General features: G+C 35.4%; 1 protein-coding gene across 2 annotated transcripts; it reads right to left on the bottom strand.

Moving 5' to 3' along the window:
* Nucleotides 1-4,802: 4,802 nt before the first annotated feature.
* Nucleotides 4,803-10,686, bottom strand: LOC127115629 (synaptotagmin-5). Of its 2 annotated transcripts, XM_051047130.1 has the most exons (14): nt 10,151-10,686; nt 9,672-9,746; nt 9,482-9,589; nt 9,360-9,392; nt 9,197-9,286; nt 8,929-9,054; nt 8,657-8,800; nt 8,052-8,468; nt 7,205-7,339; nt 6,868-7,089; nt 6,517-6,789; nt 5,980-6,111; nt 5,567-5,869; nt 4,803-5,480 (listed from the first exon to the last, which is right to left on the bottom strand). In XM_051047130.1, the coding sequence occupies exons 1-14, from the start codon at nt 10,346-10,348 to the stop codon at nt 5,253-5,255; spliced, it is 2,484 nt and encodes an 827-aa protein (XP_050903087.1). In that variant the 5' UTR covers nt 10,349-10,686; the 3' UTR covers nt 4,803-5,252. The 2 variants fall into 2 exon arrangements, with proteins under 2 accessions (XP_050903087.1, XP_050903089.1); XM_051047132.1 differs by lacking the exons at nt 9,672-9,746; nt 10,151-10,686 and having other exon boundaries at nt 9,501-9,519.
* Between the last annotated feature and the right edge of the window lie 4,092 nt (nt 10,687-14,778).

Here is a 14,778-nt window from a genome sequence, read left to right as displayed (position 1 = left end):
ATATTTTACAACATGGTATCAAGAGCTTCCGATTTTGGGGGATTCGCTTCCGCCTAAATCTTAGCCGCCTTGTAGCGGAGTCTTTTTTTTTTTACTGCAGTTTGCAGTTTGTTGTTGTTTTTGGGTGTTTGGGTCATTGTTGTTTTGTGTTGTAGCACATCGTGCTTCTTGTTTTTGTTCACTCATCTTTGAAACCCTAACCCATCCTGTTTCTTGGTTTGTTTTCTCTCGATTGTCCTTTCAATGGCTGAGATTATTAACGATCAACCACCCCCACCTCCACCTCCACCTCCACCTCCCACAAATCCACCAGCCCCATTTAATATAAAGGATTTTGTCGTTCAAAAAGGTTATTGGCTTACCGGCAAAAATTATTTTCAATGGTCTCAGTTCATCAGACACACTCTAAAATGTTGCGACATGCTTGATCATATTGAAGGAAATCCTCCTCTGGTTACTGCTCCTAACTTCCCTTCCTGGGATAAAGATGATTCTGCTATTATTACTTGGCTTTGGAACTCCATATCTCCATAAATTAGTAGAAATTGCATGTATCTCTCAAGTGCAAAGGCAGTTTGGGAGTATCTTCGTCGCAGTTATTCCATGAAATAAGATATGTCTGCTTGTTATGATTTTAAAGAGGAAAATCTTCAACACTAAGCAGGGAAATCTTTCGATCACTGAGTATTTTAGAGTTCTCAATGGTTTTTGGATTGAGTTGGATCAGTATCAGAATTTGAAGATGGAGTGCAACAAGGATACTGCCACCTTGAATACTGTTGTTGAGCGGGATAGGATCTTTGATTTCCTAGCAGGCCTTAATGCTGAATTTGACCCTATTCGGGTGCAGATTTTGGGTAAGGAAAAATTTCCTGATCTTAATGAAGTTTTTTACACTGTCCGTAGTGAGGAAACCCGTCGTAAAGCTATGCTTCATGAACAGCCCCCGGATGTGTCAGCATTAGTAGCTAGCAAAACAACAAGACAAGGACCACCACCATCATCATCCAAGAATGTTCGTGACAAATTCTATTGTGAGCATTGCAACCGATCAGGGCATACAAAGGATAGGTGTTTCAAACTTCATGGGAGGGAGCAGGTTCTTAGTCGAGGTGGCGGTTCTCGCAACATGCACCAGTATCAGGCACATGTTGCTACACATGTCCAGGATACTGAAAGCTTTGAAAAGAGGGGAACTGATCTTTCCTCCTTCAGTCAGAATGATGTGGAACGGTTGAAGTCTATGCTTGACTCCATGAGTAAGCCTTTTGGTTCTGGGTCTCTAGCAGTTACTGGTAAGAGTTTGTGTTCCCGATCTCTTACTGTTTGTGGTAATATTCCTAAGAATGCGTGGATTCTTGACTCTGGTGCTACTAATCATATGACATTTGATTCCACATTATTATGCTCTTATACCACACCTTTGAGTATTCCTTATATCACTGTTGCTGATGGCTCTCATGCTTGTGTTGTTGGCACTGGAAATATTGACTTGCAACCTCCATTCCAGTTGCAATCTGTGTTTCATGTTCCCACACTTTCCCACAATTTAATTTCCATCCATAAGCTTACCCGTGATCTGAATTGTAAAGTAATTTTTTCTATGTCCCATTGTGTTTTTCAGGACCTTACCACGGGGCAGACGATTGGAATTGCTAAGGAAAAGGAAGGGTTATACTACTTCTCTGATGACCATCCAAAGGTGTTGTCCTCCTGTTTTCAGTCTCAGTCTTCCTCTTCAGCCTCACAAATTTGGCTTCAGCACAAGCGTCTCGGTCATCCTCCATTTTATATAATTAAGTCTATGTTTCCGTCGTTGTTCTTACACCATTCTGTTGAGTCTTTTAAGTGTGATGTTTGTCAGTTGGCAAAACTCAATCGTGTATCTTTTCCTTCCAGTTTTAATAAAAGTGATGAACCTTTTGATTTGATTCATTCTGATGTTTGGGGACCTACCCCTACCTCTAATATTTTTGGTGCAAAATGGTTTGTCTCATTTATTGATGATTGTACTCGGGTAACTTGGATTTTCTTGATGAATACTAAATCCGAAGTACCACAAATATTTATCCAATTTTATAATATGGTACAAACGCAATTTGGGAAAGGCATAAAAAGAATTCGTTCTGACAATGGTAAAGAATATGTCAATCATACCTTTTCCAACTTCACTAGTAAACATGGCATTCTCCATGAATTCACATGTGTTGACACCCCACAACAAAACGGTGCCGCAGAAAGAAAAAATCGTCATTTACTTGAAGTTGCTAGATCTCTCCTTTTTCAAATGTCTGTTCCTACCTCTTATTAGGGTGAGGCAATTCTTACTGATGCCTATCTGATTAACCGGGTCCCATCTCGAGTGTTAGGTAATAAAAGTCCTGCCCAATTTATGCTTTCACGTTTTCCATCTGTTCCTATCTTACACACTCTTGAGTCTCGCATTTTTGGTTGTGTTGCTTTTGTTCATGTTCACAAACAATATCGCAACAAATTGGATCCCCGTGCTGTCAGATGTATCTTTCTGGGTTATGCACCCAACAAAAGAGGGTACAAATGTTATCATCCTCCGAGTCGAAAATTCTTTGTCTCCAAAGATGTCACCTTTCATGAAAATGTGTCATATTTCACTCGTTCTCAGTCTCAGGGGGAGAACATAAGTGACTTAGAGTCAGAGTCAGAGTCAGAGTCTGAGTCCGAGTTTCTGATCCTTGGTCCTAGTCTCCCTAGAACACCTATCAGTGTTCCCTCTCTTGAACCCGAGTTGTCACCTAGTTTGAGTTTGAGTCCTAGTTCAACACCTGAATCTGAGCCAGTAAGTGTTCCTGGTCCTTCAAGGCCTTCTGTTTTACAGGAATCAACACCTCCAGCACCAACTCTAGTGTATCAGAGAAGAAGTAAACCTGACCTTCTCCAGAAACAAATTCAATCGTCTGAACCGGAGGTAAGTACTGAAAATGATTCCTCTAGTGATGATTGTGCCATTTTTTATACTTGTGACACTAATCCAGTTGATTTACCCATTGCTTTGAGGAAGGATAAAAGATCTTGTCCCTCCCTATATCGACACCCTATCTCTCAATATGTCTCCACTAAACATCTTTCCACACAATATCAAAGTTTTATTGTAGCTGTTGATTCTGTGAAAATCCCATCATCTGTTGAAGAAGCATTGCAAAATAGAAATTGGGTCCAAGCTATGGATGAGGAAATGAGAGCACTTGAAAAAAATGGTACTTGGGAGATTATTGAAAGGAAAAGAGACAAAAGTCCAGTTGGATGCAGATGGATCTATACTGTAAAGTACAAATCTGATGGTACACTTGATCGGTACAAAGCAAGACTAGTGGCAAAAGGTTATACTCAGACGTATGGTATTGATTATGAGGAGACATTTGCCCCAGTGGCAAAGATGAATACTGTTCGAATTTTACTGTCTCTTGTTGCTTCATGTGGATGGGAATTGCAACAGTTTGATGTTAAAAATGCGTTCTTGCATGGAGACTTAGAGGAAGAAGTGTATATGGAGATTCCACCAGGTGTTGGCATAACAAATGGAGCTAACAAGGTGTGTAAATTGAAGAAAGCCTTATATGGACTAAAGCAGTCCCCTCGGGCATGGTTTGGAAGATTCACAAAGGCAATGATGTGTTTGGGCTATAAGCAAAGTCAAGGAGACCACACTTTATTTTTTAAACATTCACAAGGAGGAAAACTGACTGTACTTCTTGTTTATGTTGATGATATTATTGTTACAGGAGATGATTTGATTGAGAGACATTTCCTCAAAGAGAAATTATCAGCAGAGTTTGAGATGAAAGACCTTGGGCAACTCAAGTATTTCTTGGGAATTGAGGTAGCCTACTCAAAGCAAGGCATCTTTATTTCTCAAAGGAAGTATGTGCTTGATCTTTTGCAGGAAACTGACAAACTTGGATGCAAACCTGCAAGTGTTCCCATTGAACAAAATCACAGGATAAGCTTTGAGGAGGAAAGTGACAAAGTTGACAAGGGTCAATATCAGAGATTAGTGGAAAAATTGATTTACTTGGCACACACTAGACCAGATTTGGCATATGCAGTCAGTGTGGTGAGCCAATTCATGCATGATCCGAGGGTGAGACATTTGCAGGTTGTAGACCGCGTTCTACAATATCTTAAAGCAACTCTAGGGAGAGGACTTTTGTTTAAAAGAGGTGGAAATCTAACTATGGAAACTTACACTGATGCGGATTATGCCGGATCAGTGAGTGACAGAAGATCTACGTCAGGCTATTGTACTTTTCTGTGTGGTAACCTTGTAGCTTGGAAGAGTAAGAAGCAAAGTGTAGTTGCTCGATCAAGCGCCGAGGCAGAATTTAGAGCTATGGCACTAGGAATTTGTGAGCTATTGTGGATGAAACAAATTCTAGAAGACTTGAAGATACAATGTGAAGGTCCTATGAAATTGTTGTGACAATAAATCGGCTATTAGTATTGTTCATAATCCTGTTCAGCATGACAGGACTAAACACATTGAGATTGACCGACATTTTATCAAAGAGAAGTTGGATAGTGGACTGATAACTACATCTTACGTTCCTTCCGGGCATCAGCTGGCAGATGTGTTAACAAAAGGCTTACCAACAGAAAGATTCAGGCAACTTACTTGCAAGCTGGGAATGATAGATATCCATTCACCAGCTTGAGGGGGAGTGTTGTAAATATTAGATTGTAAATAGTAATTATTTCTATTAGTAATGAGGCCCATTAGTCAAAGTCCATTAGGTTTTCTATTCTCTCTTATTTAAAGCATGTAGATGTAACATGTAAAAATGACTTTTAATATATCAGTAAAATATTTTACAACAACTATAATACTATCAATCCTTATTTTTATATTACAATTGAAGTTCATAGAAACCTGGAATCATAAAACATAATTTCCTGTGCAAGTGTAAATACAGCATCTACTTAGAAAGGAACTTAACCAGAGCAAAAAAAAATGAAGAAATCACAATGTACAAGCTACATGTTATGGTATAAGAAGACAAACTAGTATGAGAAACATGTACAAAGTATACTCGTGGCGATGATTTATAAGAGTGTAATAGTTTTGTACCAACACTGTTGTAAACTGGCATTATATAGACATCGATTATATTTTACCATTTTGCCGAAAGATAGTAAAATATAATTTGATGTCTGTGTAAACCTGTCTATAGTGTCAATGCATAGTTATTAAACTCGAAGAGTAAACATACAAGGGTCAGTTAATTGACACTTTCAGAATTTCTTCTGCTTAAGGAAGGAGAAGAATTGATAATCTCTTGGCCGAGTTCCTTTATTTTGCTGAGAAGAAGCATTTGCTCGGTCTCTAGCTGAGCTACATATCCTTCCTGTGTGTCTTCCAGAGTTTCGAGCTCACTCAATGTTGTAGAGAGGCCTTCGAGATTTCCATCTTCTATTAATGACCTGAACTTGATCATCATCTGTTTTATCTGATAAAAGTTCAATTTACATCATGTTAGAATAACAACACAACATGAAAATGATTTTTAAAAAAAGTGAAAGTGTTCCTGCGGACCTGCGTTGGAATTTGGTGCAATTTACTCAAAGAAGGTTCGGAGTCTATACTTTGCCTCTTGTGCATATCTGGAACTTTTCTAGTAATTTGAATGTGAATTTCACCTCTTTTCACTCCTTGAAGAGGAATCCACTTATCAGCCATCTGGTTTGGAGGTAACCTTTGATATTCTACGACACATTCACCGATACTTGATGTAGGTAGTAAAGCATTATGGTCTTTCACATAAAGTATCAAGGGACTTCCGTCATCGGGGAACTCTAGTGTCTGGTTCCATTGAGGGGTTAGAGTTTTGTATATAACCTGTCAAACAATGTCACAGCTAATATTAAGTTAAGTTATCAAACTCGAGAGTCTAAATAAACCCGTGGAACATCAGTACACTCGAGAAACCAATGATGAAGTATGCCAACCTTTGTTCTTTTCTTGAAATTCCCATAATGTACCCTAACATACGGATCACTCGTGCCTCTAAGATCGGCAGCAACAAGATCTCTCCCTTCAATCAAAACAAGCTCTATCCAACCACTTCCTGAGCCTGAACCCTGGTCATCATCAAAGGAGTGAATCATGTTAGAATCAACATCCAAGAAGTGAAAAATCGATAATGGTTTAAATAAAAGTGATAGATGATATGCAAATATATGCTCAAATAGCCTTTTGCGCCATTTTTTCATTTTGTGACTATAGAGATGTTTGGATTAGCTTATTATAATTTATCTAGTGACATAACCATTTGTGAGATTGTTTTGGAGAGCTTATGTAAACACCTTATGACATGTCCGAAAGTTGTTTTCAACTTTATTATCATAAGCTCTCAAGTATAGCTAGCTTATACATTAGCACTTATAGCAATAAGTGTTTATGCTCTAAGTGCTTAATTAAGCTGTTTATCCAAACTGAGCCTAAATAAATAAAAGAATCACTAATTTCTGACTGAAGAAACGCACCGTTGATCCTTCTTGGTCATCCGCCTTTACGGCTTCTATTTTAAGTCTGATTTCTCCCGAACGCACTCGTTCAAGAGGGATCCATACATCCCTGACTGATCCATCAACAAGTCCTTCTAAATTTACTTGTGCACTACCAATGTTTTCGTCTCCAAAAAGCTCCTCGGTAAATACCTTTAGTTTTAAGTATTCACCGCCACTAATCTCATCAAATTCAATCGTCTGATTCCAGACAGGATTTGGAGTATGAGAAGTCTTGGTTTTCTGGATAACCTGAAAAGATTAATAATAACAGAATAAGATAAGGCAAATCTTTATATAGTGAAGAGTGTCCTAAGCAGTGCTACTTACCTTTCCATATTGCACTTTAATGTATGGATCAAACTTTCCGGACTTTTCTTTTGCAGCAGCAAGATCCCTTCCTTCTACAACAGTTATGTTAAGTTTCTTTCCAGTTTTTAACTGAAGATTTGATGATCCATTTAGTGACGTCCGAGAGTTGTTACGGAGATTGTTCAAGCTATGTGTTCCATCGGAAAATTGCCACTCTTTTACTACAATGCTCACCTTCAACTAAAATATTAAGAGAATAGGTAAGATAAATGAGTGTGTAGTTAAATACCAATTTTATCTTCACTCACAAAGGTAAAAAAATTGTGCCTTATTACATAATCGTAAAATATTGTACCTCTCCAAAGTTGACACCTTCAAATGGGACAACCATTTCAATTTCATCTCCACAAAATTGTGCTTGCTTTGCTATAACCCCGGAATCGGGTCCTACCGCCCACATTATTGTCGAATCATCTTCAACATGCCGCATCTGCACAAAGACATCAAAATTAACTTACTATAATATAATAAAAGACATGATGTACTTGCTGAAAATAAAGGCGGAAAAAAATCATGTCTGAACGAAGATAGTGGTGTCAAATAGCGTCTATATCAGGCGCCGTAACACTATAATAGCATGGCAGAATTTGAACAAATTGCTATTGTTCAGTGTGATATGCTATATAGTACAAAGTGTTCTAAAATAACGATTATACTCTATAGCAGTATTGTATTGCTGTAGCATAACGGAATTTGAACAGGTCACTATTTCCTGCAATAGACAACGTGTATGTTTGGTATCACGGTGGGAGTACTTAGAATTGACTTTGCTTTCCAGAACTGATTCTATTTGAAGCATTTAGAATTGATTATGGATGTGTAGAATTGATTTTGACATGTTTGGTTGCTCTCGAGTAGAATTGATTTTGCTTTCCATAATTGATTCTATTTGAAGCTAGAATTTGTAGTTTTGAGTCTAAACGTGAAATTTTCTGTTCAACCCACTTTTGCAAGAATTTATCCAAACATAAATCACTTTACCTTCACCTCACTTTCTGGCATAATCAATTTTACACCGTCAATTCACTCAGAATCAATTTTTTCACCGCAGAATTAAAAGCACACAACATTCACGAAATAGTATTTATGAGTAATTGATATCCATTGTTGCTAGTTCAAAAGGAGAACACCAATGAGATTACCTTTATTTCACAACTTCCCAGATAATCACACTTCACATTGTTTGGAATACACTCGTAAAGATTGAAACGAAGAGTTCCTGCATTATCATGCATAACCATATTAAACGATGCATCCCATCTAGGCGTTGAGCCTAGTCTCACATCCGTTCTCCTCGTTAATTCCTCGATTTCTACCTCTACAAATGTATGTAGGTCCTTGTCGTCAAAAACGTCTTCTGATGAAGAACCATTGGTTGATCCATTTTGTTGCCTCCTAGATGTCTTGAAGGAACTCCTAGAAAGTTTATTTGCGGAAATCACTCTAACATATATGATGCTACCAACAGCCTTTTTTCTTAAATCGACCGCAGGTAACGTGAAACAGCGTCGTCGAGGTTCCACCATGGTTTTAACCAAAGTGTCAGTAAAAAGTTTTTCCTGTATGCAGGAAAAGTATAAAGTTAGCAAAAAATAAAAGAAAAAAATTCAGAAATTTGCTAAGACAATGAGCTTATAAGACTAAACATGTAATTGATGTTTGTAAAAACAACTGTTCCTCACTCATGAATATAAATACGCGCAATTTAGTTACTACAAATATAATATTAAATTTAGTCAAAACGCACCAGCCAAGAAGAAACACCAGGCCACTCGGTAGCTGGAAGTGACTGACTTCCACCACTTCCAAAGGCGACTCCTACTCTCACCTCAGGAGCCGATACAAACGAATATAAAAGTGCTTTTCCATCTAGAATCGGTGTTAAGATAAGCTGAAAAATCAATATGAGGTAAAAAAAAATCAAACCAACTTATTTTTTTAATAATCTACTACTTTATATAGCTTTTGTTATGTTAGAAAATAAAAAAATAAAAATGAAAAGAATATTGCTTTACATACATCCCCCTTGATATGAAGATTGTTAATCACGATTCGTGCAGTTCCCATTAACGGTTTCGCAAGCTTAGCAAGCATCAAAATACTCATTTCGCCGGTGTCCCAATCAAAACCAAGTTGCATGACTCGCTGTCAAATACAAATATAAGGCTTTAACTAAATCTCACATCTTGTGTAATATATCAATTCCAAATCTCCATGCCAAAACAACTAGAAAATACAGATTAGGCGAAGAAGACAAATATATTTGAAATGTGAATAGAACTAAAACCTGATCGCCGATAGTTGACCACCGCATCCCTTGCAAGGCCAAGCTAGGAGGGCATGATCCTAGTGAAAACTCTTGCAGCTCAACTCTTTCCTACACACAAGGATTTCTCTAGTTCGGTACATGTCAACCAAAGTGTCATGAAAAAAAGGAGAGTTTTACTTACAAGAAGTCTTGGTTTCCGGAGCTTTAAGCGTGCCTAGAGACGCGAAAAGAAAAGGAAGAAGAAAATTAGTACATGTCTGAAAGTGTGTTGAAAAGTATGTGGCAGAGGCGGTGAAGTTTCACCTCAACTATAGCTTTTAACCTTGATGAAAGCTTGGGGTTAAAGTAGTTGGGCCAGATTTCTGTCAACAGTTTATTAAGCCATTCACAGTGCTCCAATGGTGTAATGGGCTATGTGAAAAGGAAATTGAAGTCAACTTCATAAACAAAACAAATCGGCAATGTCAAAGGAAAAACAGGTAAGAGAAGATACCGAGTTATTCAATATTATTCGCTTCCATTTCTTATCCAAATCCTCCACAAGTAGTTTGCGTTGGTATCTCCCATACTGAAAATTAAAAAACAAAATCCCACATTACTGATATATGCAGCACTAACATTTCAGATAAAAAATGTGTCTGATGTCCGACATCAGACAACGTTAAACACTGACACGTATAGTTACATTCAATCACTTCCATTTTATTAAATTAGCATCTACACCCGCGCCGGTATTGTGACTAGTGTCAATGACTTGTTAACTAACTAACTCGTTTCCTCAATAACAGTACTAGATTGAGTATGTGTTCACTCATCTCATGAAATTACCCTAATTTAACTAAATTCCAAAAAATAATGAATGCATTTTAAATCAGAACCAAATTAATGAGCCAAGATAATTCTCACCAAAGTACATATATTTATATGAATACAATTCAATACAAGAGTAATGATTCATAGAGAGAGCAAAACCTGTATAGTTGCCCAAACAGCAAGTGCAAGAGGAACCCAAGTAGAGAAAGAGAAGACCCATTTTTCAATAGCCAAAGCAATCAAAATAAATGGAATGAAAAATGAAATCTTTGGCTTCTCCTGCAAAAGATAGTTGAAGAAATCCACAGCAACCTCTTCAATATTTTCAATGGAAAATACCCTTTTCTTTCTACTCATTTTTATGCCTTGCTTGCACCAAAATCAAACCAAAAAATTGAACTTTTTTTATGTATATGAATTTGTGATCAAAAACCAAGGTCAACTACTCAAAAGGGTAAGGCAAGTTTTTAAAGAAGAAGATGAAAATGATTTGGAAGTTGACAAATTTTGAAGGGTTGGAAAATTTCAGAGATAGAGAAGTTGAAAAGTCAGCTGAGAAGAACAGTTATGAAAAAATCCTTAATTTATGCAAACATTTGTTGTTGTCTGAAATTGAACAGAACAAAATGATGACAGAGTTGAATAGAAAAACTGCTACCACAATTTCTTGTCTCTTTCTTTTGTGTCTTTTTCATTCATTCATGTTAAAACCAACTTCATGAGTAGATAGATCTATGTTGAGTTTTTTTTGTTTTTTTTGTAGTATCTAATTGAATTTATTATTATAGTTTAAAGTTATTACTATAAATAAATAAATAAACAAATAAAAATGGATGAATGTTTTAGTAAAACTTATTAGTAGATCCCAAAAACGGTTTATTTTCCTAAGTTGTAATCAAGTTTTATAAAACAGTTCCATTTCAATAACTGTTGAGTTTTATTTAACATAAGTCTTATTTTTCACAATAGGTATGTGGTACCAAAGTTTTTTTTTGTCAAAGTGAAATTAATGATTTTTTTTGGTGAAAGTTTATATTTAGGATTTGTTTATTGACTAGGATTGGATAGAATAATACTAAAGATTGATTTGTTTTAGATTTTGTTTTAAAATATTTTTATAATATTATATAATTTTATTAAGAATAATTTATAAAAAAAAATTTAAAATATATTTTAAAAGATAAATTAATTTAAATAGTTTTTTATAAAATATTATTTTAAATGTTCTATCTTTTTCTATGACTTTTACAATATTAAATTTTATATATATATATATATATATATATATATATATATATATATATATATATATATATATATATATATATATATATATATATATTATATATATATATATAAAAATCATGTAATTATAAATATGTTAAAAAATTAATAATTACTATTTAAGTTATTGAGATGTCAAAACTATCCTTTAATTTATAAAAAAGAGATTTGAAATACCTTTTATTATTTTTTTTAAAATTTCTCATAAAAAATAATTTTAAAAATACAAAAAAAGTTAAAACTATAACAAGTGAGTCATATATCTAATTTTTAATAATACATTAAAATATGATAGATTATTTTTAAAACTTATTATATCATATTTAACTGGTTAAAATTATTTTTAGAATATAAAATGAATTAGAAGTCAATAAGATATAATAAAAATATAATTTTGTGAAATTATCCTATAAAATATTGAAATTTAATTTGATATTATATTAACAAACCAGTTATTTTTTTAAAATATGTATGATTTTATCTCAATGTTGATTTTGTAATTTAAATAAACTAAAAGACTAAAACTATTAAAATTTGAATATTAGGTTAAATATGGTTTTCTTGCAAGGGTGGTTAAATATGTAAGACTAAAAGAGATCATTTTTAGGATTCGAGGCTATAATGATAGAATGTTGAAGGCAAGAAATTCATGACGTGATCTTGAAAGAGGTTTTGTGAGCAAGTATGCGAGTTGGTGACTTAAAGGGACATAAGATACTTTGAGTTCATATTTGCTAATAATGTCACGAACAAGGTGATAGTCAATGGATAAGTGCTTCATTCGTGAATGGAACACTGGATTTGCACAAAGGTAGGCATCAATATTATCTGAAAATAGGTTTAGTGGGTTAGTTAGTTTAATGCCAAGCTCCACGAGCAGCTGTTGTAGCCACAAAAGTTCACATGTGGTGGTTCTAATGTGCGGTATTTTGCTTCTGTGGAAGATCTCGTAATTGTGGATTGTTTCTTGCATGACCATAAAATTGCATTCGGACCAAGATAAATTATGTATGCACCAGTGGACTTTCGATCAACATTGTCACCACCCCAATATGCATCAGAAAATGCAGTGAGTTCAAGCTATCTTGTTGCAACAAGATGAAAATAGTGGAAAATGGTTTTCTTTAGATAACGAAGGATGTGCTTGAGAGCTTGCATGTGAATGGTCGATGGTGCTTGCATGTATTGAGATAACTTATTGACAGCAAAGGCCACATCCAGTCTCGTGAGAGATAAGTAATGCAAAAATCTAATGATACTACGAAATAAAGAAGAGCCACAACTTGAAGAATCATCAATTCTGCCAAGTGAGCAAGTAAAATACAATGGTGTCCTACTGGTTTAGCATCAGTCATATTTGCTTTTTGTAAGATGTCTCGAATATAATGTTGTTAAGACAAGAAAATTCCCTTGGACGTATAGATGAGCTCGACACTGAGAAATTGGCTTAGGCTCCCAAGACCCTTTAGAGAAAACTTTGCAGCTAAAGCATCCTTAAATGTGCTTAAGAAATTTTCATTGTTTCCTGTCAGAAGGAGATCATCAACATATACCAAAAAAAGGCAATAACATTACCGTTCTTATAAATGAAGAGTGAAGGATCATATTTATTGTTAAAGAACCCAGAGGCAAGCACAAAGGATTTCAATTTTTGATACCAAGCTCGAGGTGCTTGTTTCAAACCATAGAGAGCTTTATGGAGCTTGCATACATGATTAGGGAATGCTTGATGAATAAATCCTTGAGGTTGGCGCATGTAAATATCTTTAGAGATCGTACCATGCAAGAATGCATTATTAACATCAATTTGAGTTAGACTAACTTTCGGAGAGATCAATATATAATACCACTTTAATTATTTTAGGTTTGATAACAAGATTGAAGGTGTCTTTATGATCAATGTCTGGTCGTTGAAGAAAACCTTTAGCAACTAGTCGTGCTTTGTGACGAGTAATACATCCATCTGGATTTCTTTTCAACCGAAACGCCCATTTGTTAACAATGACATTGAGGTGTGGTTGATTAGGAGCTAGAGACCAAGTGTCATTGGTCATGAGAATGGTGAACTCTGCATACATAGATTTTCTCCACTCATGACATTATAATGCTTTGGATACACATGTCGGTTCTTCCGTCGATGGTAGTGGATGTTTAGACACGGGAAAAAAACTTATTTGGTTTGTATATTCCATTTTCCCCACCTGTAATCATAGGATGATTTGGTACTATCAAAGTTGAAGGTTGTGGTGACGGATAATCCACTGCAAGTGACTCAAGTGAAGATGAAACATGTACAGGTGATTGAGGTGGGGATTGTGGTATGGTAAGGTTTGTAGAAGAGGAATTCAATGGTTCATTGGGTGATGGTGTATTATTTTGGATTAGGGAATTTGGTTGGGAATCAATTGGGTGTGTGATGGTTAGGTGATATTATAACACCCTAAACCCTGAAACTTATTATAAAAGATTTACACGACAATTTAAGGTGTCACCAATGAAAATCCTACAAAAACACATCAGATCATATTGAAACTACACAGATGGAAAACATTTTCATAGCAACTTCATAAATAAGTTATAAACTCCAAAACAACAAAACAACATAAATATCAAAGAAATAATAACTCTCATCCCCGACGTTACACAATCGTAGCACTAAACCACAAATGTATTATAAAGTAGATAAATAAAAGCGAAGGGTAGCTCCAACAAGCTACCTTCCAACATACAATGACAAGTATCATTCTTGAGTATCTGCAAGTCCATGATGGACAACATAAAACAAAGGGGGTGAGAAACAACATTCAATATAAATAGTGTAAGGAATGCTAAGGTAGAGAATATACAACAAACACACATTCATTACACAGTCAACAACAACATAGTCTCACACCCATGCTTAACATGTACATATTCTCAACCAATCAACAACATCATGAACAATCAACTATATATGCAAACATGTATGCAATTTACTCCACAACTAAGTCATTATTCACGCGGTACCATTTATGGACAACATATGTTCATCTCACTTCTGAATCCCCACCATAGGACCAATGCATCCCAAATCGTTACCATCACTATAAGTAACGCTTCAATGATTCCCATCTGAAACCAGCTACTCACTCCTAAATCCCTACCATAGGATCAAAGCATACCAAAACTGGACTGAAGTCCATACACCATGATGCATGACTCTCAACAACATGCATTATCACCATAAGAATCACCAAAATTATCACCATAAATTAAATTGTTTGATTGTAGTTCTGTCAAATAGTATAAGTTTTGAATCAAGAAGAACATTTGAGAATGGTTTGAGTTATGTCAAGTTCTGATTCATAATAACACTTCATTTTGACCCAAAAAAAATAGATTTTTGGAAGTGTGATTCGAGTCACAAGCTGACATGATTCGATCAAAGTGTGCAGAGAAGTCATGAATTAACTTTTGTCAGTCTGATTTGAACCACAAAAGTTTCAAACTCAATTTAAACATAT

The sequence above is a fragment of the Lathyrus oleraceus genome, chromosome 1 (genome assembly GCF_024323335.1).
Source record: "Lathyrus oleraceus cultivar Zhongwan6 chromosome 1, CAAS_Psat_ZW6_1.0, whole genome shotgun sequence".
Lineage (NCBI taxonomy): Eukaryota > Viridiplantae > Streptophyta > Magnoliopsida > Fabales > Fabaceae > Lathyrus > Lathyrus oleraceus.
Note: the sequence above shows the minus strand (reverse complement) of the source record. Positions and strands in the feature narration are given on the sequence as shown.